Source organism: Trichomycterus rosablanca, chromosome 27 (assembly GCF_030014385.1).
Source record: "Trichomycterus rosablanca isolate fTriRos1 chromosome 27, fTriRos1.hap1, whole genome shotgun sequence".
In the NCBI taxonomy this organism is placed as follows: Eukaryota; Metazoa; Chordata; class Actinopteri; order Siluriformes; family Trichomycteridae; genus Trichomycterus; species Trichomycterus rosablanca.
In genome coordinates, this window is record NC_086014.1 from 3214259 (window position 1) to 3222930 (window position 8672).

General features: G+C 38.8%; 1 protein-coding gene across 1 annotated transcript; it reads right to left on the reverse strand.

The window, feature by feature from the left end:
- Positions 1–68: 68 nt before the first annotated feature.
- Positions 69–8672, reverse strand: dpep2 (dipeptidase 2). Its single transcript, XM_062989288.1, has 11 exons — positions 8609–8672; positions 5973–6126; positions 5605–5731; positions 4276–4405; positions 3371–3512; positions 3118–3187; positions 2381–2557; positions 1976–2060; positions 1164–1239; positions 896–1031; positions 69–275 (listed from the first exon to the last, which is right to left on the reverse strand). The coding sequence occupies exons 2-11, from the start codon at positions 6107–6109 to the stop codon at positions 69–71; spliced, it is 1287 nt and encodes a 428-aa protein (XP_062845358.1). The 5' UTR covers positions 6110–6126; positions 8609–8672.

An 8672-nucleotide genomic window follows, 5' to 3' on the forward strand; every position in this document is an offset into this window, starting at 1 on the left:
AACTGGACACTGGCAAATTACTTTAAATTACTGTTACAACAGTAAGAGTAAGCCCTGACCATGTAATTTTAACATCTTGCAATGCAATAAACATAGTGAAGGGGAAGTAAAGTCCAGAATAGAGCACTTGACAGTACCTCAGTTCCTCTACTGAACACATTTCTTATTTTTTCGGTTTGTGTTGGAGGTCTCAGTACTACACGACATGGGTTATGGGCCTCGTTGAATGAGATCTCAGCCTCACTGGGGGTAGTGTTGTGTAGATCATCACGTATCTGTACAGCAAAAGGACAAAAAGGAAAGGACACATGTAGCTTTTAGACATGTACAGATTCACAACTCCAAAAACACTAAACAGAGTTTTTTTAGATGATGCCTGGCTTTTATTACCAAAATTAATAGGCCCTTGACTGCATCACAATCTTTACTGCACACAGAAGAGAACATGGAACACTCATTTGTGAAAAGGTTAGCATCTCATGAGACTATACCTGCAGGGGGAATAAACATCTGCTGCTTTTTCCGCCCTTGTAACCAATAAAACCAAAATTCTTTCCATGCACCTTTAACGTTTGCCCTTTTGCTTTGTAGCTTGTACTGCAGCAGCTAGAATGCACCTTAAAAATGAAGTCTAGCATCACCAAAGCTTTAGGGTAGTACACTAATGTTAACATTTTGTTCAGTGCAGTAATATGTGGTTTGTGGATTTACTCTCTTATTTCTACACTTTTTATTATTTTCGTGCTCTCCCACACTACATGACATTATTTATAAATGTCTGATTTTATTTGACACACTGTCTGATTTCCAAGCTTCCAAGGTCTGCACAAGACCTCTGGCTGGATCATGGCTGATCAGTACTGGTGCTTCATTGTAAATGAGGACCATCTCTTACCTTCTCCACACTGTCAAACACGCGAAGGAAGTTGAACCTCAGCACGCCAGCCAAATCTGCCTCACTCCAGTTTCTCCTCAACAATTCACCAATCAGAGCAGGGTACTTGGCCACATCCTCCAGACCCTGAGGAAATCTACAAACATAAACCAACCCACCAAAACACACAAAGTGCCCGAGTTTAGAACAGATGCCTGACACTAATGGAAGATGAGTTAGCATGGTGGAATTTAAACAGTGAGAAGATACAAAGCAAGAACACATTTACCCACTGGCACCATCGTAATCCCCTCCAATGCCAATGTGCTCTGCTCCAATCACAAGCTTGAGGTGGTCAAAATGGTCTATAAGACATAAAGTTAGAATAAGATAAATAAAATTTGTTTTTTAAATATCGCCAAACAATTCAAACAAATAACTGTTCATCATCTGCAGCGTGATAAAAATGTTAAAATGACTACAATCAGAGTCCAGACCTTAACCAAACTGGAAAGTCAAAGAACAACCATGAATGGTTAATCATCAATGAAATCACAAAAGATTTTATGAACTAAAGTGTAATCCTGAGTGAACATCTGGGGTAAGTCATTAAAAGATCTCTTTGTATTTTCTGGCTGTACCCCAAATACACTTTGGTCTTTCAGTCTGTCTGAGATGAGCTGGGGCCTTGAGAACTCAGTCGTGTATCTACACAGAATTGATGCTTGACTTTCTCTTTGAGTCTCTAAGGCTTTATTTATTACAACAGCATGACAGTTTCTCATGCAATGCCATCTGAGAGCTAGGTCACACACTTTGAGCAGTGGATTTCAGTCCTGCCCTACAAAGGCTGAGATTTTCCCAGATTTCCTGAATATTTTCATCACAAGTACAGTACATTATTTGCAATATTGCATGAATACATTTCTGACAATTCTCTTACAAAGGTACAAAGTGGTGGGAGAGAGTCCATCTTGTGGAATCCATGCCATAAAGAATTAAGGCTGTTTTGAGAGCAACACAAGGTTCTGCCCAGTATTTGTATGCTGTTTCTAATAAAATGGTGAAATTTAAGACCTAGTTTAAAGTAGCACTGCTTACCAGCTACATGGGAGATGTTTGCTTCCATACTGCAGGATATGAAACCACTGTGAAAGTTCACCATGATAATTCCACCATTCATTTTCTGCCATAGAATATAACAGTTGAGAAGAAGTTAGAATGCCTTTATTTGTCATATGTACGAATACACGTGTACAGTACAACTAAATTCTTTTTGTGGAAATTTGTTTGAATTAACATTGAAAAGACATAAAACCTAGAGGATGGACCTCTCAAATTAGAATCTCTAAAAGACGCAACTGGCCGATAAAATGATAATTATTATTAAGTACAATTAATAATAGCTTTTGTGAATCTGGCACAAAAAAGTGATTTAAAGTTTTTTTTTATCATATAATAGGGCGTATTAGACCAGTAAATCCAGTATAAGATGGCACTGGTTACCAGAATGTTGAGCAGGTTATCAGGGACATTGCGAGTGTGGTTACAGATCTGGTAGGAAGAGGAGTGGCTGAAGATCACTGGAGCTTTGGAACGTTCAAGTACAGCAAGTGCTGTGTCCCAGGAAGTATGGGAAAGATCTATCAGCATTCCCAGTCTGTTCATTTCATCCACAACTGCCTGCAGGGAGACAGGAATACACAGCAAGAGTAAAAAAGATGAATAGCCTGGCATTGGGTTATTTAGTAAGCGGCAAAAAAACAGCTCATGATACTGAAACATTAATTACAGTTGCAATCACAGCAGTACAGTTATTTAATGTTTAAAGCAAAACTGCCATAAGTGATTTATGTTGAAGTAGACAAACATCATTACCAAAGAGAATCAGTTCATGAGGAAGTTCTCTGAGAGGGATTCTAGTGTTTTATTTATTTGTTTACAGGCAACAAAGCTTCAAATTTGACAATTTGGTTTCTGCTAGACATGCGGTTTAAGGTAGCTCGTTCCCCTCTGGCTTACCTTGCATACTAATCTAAAAAATTATAAAAGGGAACAAGTAAAACAGTTACAAAAGTAAGAGATTTGACTGAACAGTAAATAAACTGCATGTTGCAGTGCACACACAGACACAAATGTGAAGAAAGTGATGTAATAGTGATCAGAATTCCACTATATTGCATCAAAAGTGGCAGGTTTTACCAGTTATATAAATAAATCGTTATAATAACATTATTGCTTACCTTACCGAAGTCTGTCAAGCTGTTGTTCTCTCTCTTGTAGAAGGAGTAAATCAGAGATGAGCTTTCTGCCCTACACAAAACATGATTGGCGGTGAAATGATTGAAGTCAACACGATTTACGATTTATTATTTGTAAAAAATACAGCAGTTAGGAAGCTAGCTAGTAAGCAGGCACTATAAATGAATCTTGTGTGATGTGTTGAATCTTGTGTGATGTGTAAATGTGTAAATAATACATGATATTTGTCTTTACCAAGGAGTGTTGCAGGTATGTGTGAGCGACATGGACCTCACTCCAAGTTGGTAGAACATACGCAGTGCTGGCAGACTGCTGTCGATTGCATGGCCTCCTTCAATACTGATCATACAGGCTATCTTTTCTGTGTTCCTCATTTCTGTACACACAAGCAGCAGACACACAAGAAAGAACTCGAAGCTATTTGTGAGTATACTACCAGGCAATCCTCATTCAAATGCATGTAGGACGGGTACATGCCTGCTAATGTGATCTTCCGAGATGAAAATAATGTTCCGACAATTGCCCTGTTTACTCTCTATTATGCTGCTAAAAATGGGTGTGCCATAATGTATTTCAATGATGAAAATGGAAAAACAATAAAAGGGCCATGTTTACTTTCATTAGGATCTCAATGAAAAACATTTTAGGAAACCTTTTAGATTTAAATAGAAACGTTTCCAACTAAGAGCTTATTATGTGTGGCAAAAACGAAACAGCACTAGAAAGAAAGAATTTTTGTGTACACAGTACAGCTCTGTATGGCAACCACACACTGGCTACTGATAAACAGCAGCCGCAGGCTCTCCTTGATGTTGTGCAAGCAGATTTACACTCAGACATTGGAAATGACCAGACTGGAAGATGGGGGGGAATGTAAAAAAATTGTTGCACTAAAAAAATGGTTTGGGGTCTTTCAATAGTAAATACACACACATAGACCTTTATATTTTCTATGACATAAGGCGTGACAATTGGCTCAGTTAAGCCCACTAGCTGCTTCTGACTGTAGGTTTGCAGCCCACCTGAGGTTAGAAAGCACTGATATACACCATTCTCACAGAAATTCACACAAAACAGACTCAGTTTTAAATTCATACTTTACATAACAAGGGTGACAAAACCCCAGGCTAAGTTTGTACCTGCAGCTGAAGTAGCCAGCTTCATCTCTGGGTATTCGGTGCATATTCGTCGTATTACTTCAACCTGTTCCAGGGCCAGTCTAACCGCGTCCTTGTCCTGAGCTGTACATAATACATACGCTGCAAACACCTACAACAGAGAAAGAGTTATTTGTTAGTTATTTATATGGAAACGATACTTTAGGTAACTTAGGTAATGCCCACACATGTACACCAACTCATTTAGGTAATTAATGAATTAAAACATCTGTATGAATTCATGCATCATTACTGGCTAGTTTGTATATACCTGAAACCAGGATCATCTAGAATTTTTTTGTTTCACAGAATGTACAGAAAATCCAGTAAATGGCAGTTCGTGCTCGGCTGTTTTTCCAATTGAAACAATGACAACAGTTGTCTGGTTTGAGCAGACATGAACAATACAGTATCTCACATCACATCTCAGATGATGTTGATTATTGAGGCAAAAAGGCTACATAGCATTCCAAATGCATACCAATAGAAGCACTTTATTCTGGTCAGTGTTTGCCGGAATCACTGGACACAATTCAGTAACACACTACAGACAGGATGCCAATCCAATAATGCACATTTTATTTCAAAATTTGGTGGAGGACATTTTCAAATTCTTGTTTGAAAAGAGATTTTAATGCAAAAGCATTTATAGAACTGTTCACCAACTTCGTGGTAACTATTTGGGAAAGGCTGTTTCAGCATTACAGCACTCATTTATAAAAATAGATCTATTAAGAAATTGGTTTGTAACCACATTCGACATGGTGAAGCAGAGCGTTGACTGCAGGTCAGACATTAAGACCCTACATTAGTGATTAAAAACACATTAATGCTATTACTTCTATGACTAAATAAAGTGATATTTCAATCATCATTTCGTGTTAGAGGTATAGGAACTTTGGCCGCTGTTATCAGAAGGACAAGACAACATTTGAGTATGCAAAGTGTAGGTTTCTGAAACACAGCTGCACTGTACATTTTCAGGAAATGATAGCTATGAATACTGTAACCCAGCCCTTGATGTCTGCATGATTACGCATTACTGACTGACTGTTTGCGTACAAACTTTTAAAGTTTTTTTTTTTTTACTGAAGGTTCACATAAGTAAAAACATGTACAACAACATGTATGAGCTAACTTACAGGCAAACATCAGAAAGCATTACATTTTCTAAATGACCAATTAACTCATCCAGCTATCCATCACTACAATGGAAAATATTCAGCTCTCTTTTTAAGCCACTATGTAAACAGTTACATTGCAGTGGGTCTTTTATAAATGCACAGTTAATTAAAAAGACAATCCCTATACCTGTCCTCCAACATGTCCTGCTTTGAGCCGGGTTATATCTGTGGATGTTTTCGTCTGGTTGTACATATCAAACTGGCTGAATTTGTTCTTCTGGAGAATGCGCAGACGCAGAGGAAGGTCATTGTGTCTGTAGAAAGAGAAGAAAAAAGATTTCACATGATCCTGTGCAGATGTTCTGCTGAATCCTACTTAATTAACATATGTGCATAAACAGACAGAAAAAAGCACACACAATTCAGGGAGGAGCGGGAGGGAAATTGCTTACAGTGTATTGTCACATAGCTTGGACTACACACAAGCTCTGGGCTTGTTTTTAATTAAAACATAAACCAATAAACCAAGTAAGAGAAGGCAAAATTTATCAATACCCATCAATCAGTGGATATTTGGACATCAGTTCCACAGCTTTATTGACCAGACTGGACGATTGCACTCCATGGAGAAGAAGAATGAATGCACAACCCAGGCCCAGCTCACAAGGACCTAATGCTTTCTGGAGTAACATGGCAGGGGTCACGTAGTCTACCAAAAACAAACAAATAATAAAGATCACATATACTCACGCATAAATCTGTATGTAAGGCAGGAATTTAGTTCTGGAGTGTCTGTTTGCATTTGTAAAACCACACACTAATGTTAGACAGGGTCATTAGACTGATCGGATTACTATGTTTAGGACTGCAAAAACTAATCGTTAAACTGATTATATTTTCAAAAGATGGCATGTAATGTTATTATTGATTGGGTGAAAAAGTGTATGGCTTAATCCACACAAATGTGGGAAAAATGATAAATAGAAGCATTTTCACTAGTGCTCTTTCTAGACTAACTGTACATATAGGCTACATCTAGAAAATTCTTTTGCAGATTTTAATGCACAATTACTTTGTTTCTAAATATTAAAAATATTAAATGAGCCATAACTTCAGCACATGCAATATTTTGTTTCATATTGTTAGATGGTAAATTCAGCTCATAAACAGCAAGAGTTTACTAAAATAAGCAGAAATATAATTTTGCCAAAAATTTTGCCTAAAACATAAATGTTACAACATTATAAAAACAAACCGCAACACACAGACACCAACTATTAACGCCTGAGATATACTCACTTTCCCTTCATAATTCATCAATATTTATTAGAAATATGATGCCAAACGTTTTATACAGAAGCAGTCATTCAATTCAGTCTCTAAAATGCACTGCAAATAACTGGTCTGTAAACAGTGTAATGTAAAATGTACTCACCGCGGCTGGACTGCACCCTGCTGCTGCTGTTTGGCAGTGTAGTGTTGGTGTAAGACAGGGTGGTGAGTGTTACACTGTAGTTTATTGTGGTGTATTATACTGTAGTGTAGTACAGACTAGGACAGTCTAGTGTTGTCGGTGTGGTTTGCTTTACACAAACGACTCAGAACTTAATTTACCTCGAAACAACTTTAGTTTTCAATCCACCGCAGTAATAGCGCCCTCTGCTGTACATTGTTGGCGTTGACTAAAACTGAAACTGACTGCTTCAAATTATCAGAAGTACATAACTGTATTGTCGATTATGCAGCCACTTTCATATTCATAAATTATTGGGTTTCTTATACTGGTAAGCTGTACCAGCTTTGTATCATTTACACGCGCATTTTACACTGCACTTTTTTTCTGCACTTTAGTTTACTGCATTAATGTAACCCATGTAACTCCATCCATACTCTTATTCCCCTACACTTAAATGAAGTGACTCAGCTACCAGATGCTGCTGTGCCTTTTTCTAAGTAACACGACCAAAAATAGTGCGCAACCTTTCCATGAATGTTTAATTCTAAGCCAATAAACAGCTAAATGAGAAAGACAAACCATGCAACAGGTTTGCATTTCTTAGTTCTTATAGCTAAATCTAAAATCAATTAAATAATTAACACTAATCAGAATTTTCCATTTGTGTTATTTAGCAGCACTCTATTTTCATTACAGAGGTGGGTGGTTAATTTGCTTTTCCTTTGTATGGGCTATGTAATCAAAAGTATGTGGACACCTCTCCTAATTATTCGGTGTGTTAGCCATACCCATTTCTTTACAGATGAGAAACACTAATTATATACACAAAATGACATTGTTACGATTTACTGATGGGTGGACTCAATCGCGGGGTGTGTGTCGCCCTGAGGGGGCAGAGTCGATCCGAAGCAGAACTCAGAGAACCCCTTCAAGACAAAAAATGAAACCGCGGAACGGAAAGGGGCTGGGCGAGCCCAAGCCAACTGAAAAGGAGAAGATAACAAAAGTTTCACTACTCTGAAGTGACGAGCCCAACGAAGTACGAGATATAAAAGAAAGGGGGCTAAAGAGCCCGGTTCGCTACACCAAACACGACCAAAAGCCGTATCGTGATGCGCATTTGAAACGCGCCTCGGTGTGATTCGAACCGACGCCGTCCTATACTAACACGCGGTGACTTAACCGGATGCGCCACAGCGCCACTAACATTAATTAATTATTAATGTTGATTAATTATTTCTATCTCTGACTATTTAAAGGCGATATCAAACAAAGGGGTAATTATGAAAGAAGCAGGTTAAAATATAAACCCGTCTTAACCAAAAGTGGATTAATGAGAGAATTCTAACGCGTTACGCCCACACCCGAGTGAGAGGCGATACGCTCGTGAACACCACCGATGAGTACGGAAAACCCCGAGCTCATGGGCGGGACGAACTGAGCTTGGTCTGTCTAGCGACCATGCAGAGAAAGCACAGCGAGGAACGTTAAGCGACACAACGAGCACAGGAAAAGGGAAGAGACTGAAAGGGCAAATTCCCAAGTTTAATTAGGGAAATGCAAAGTAGTCACACCGGTCCTGACCTGTCCCTGAGTCACTTTGATTACCTCGACCGTAGGTCTACCGCGAACCCTCTATGAGGCCTCGCGTTACCAGTATCCCTAACGAACCGTGCAAGAGAGCACAAAAGAAAGGGTGTGACGGGGATGCCTGGCTAAGCGTTCCCTTAAGTACCTGCTCAGCCAGGTGTTCCCCGTTGCTGCTGATTGCGCGAGGGCGGCTTGGGCTTTGTAGTTCT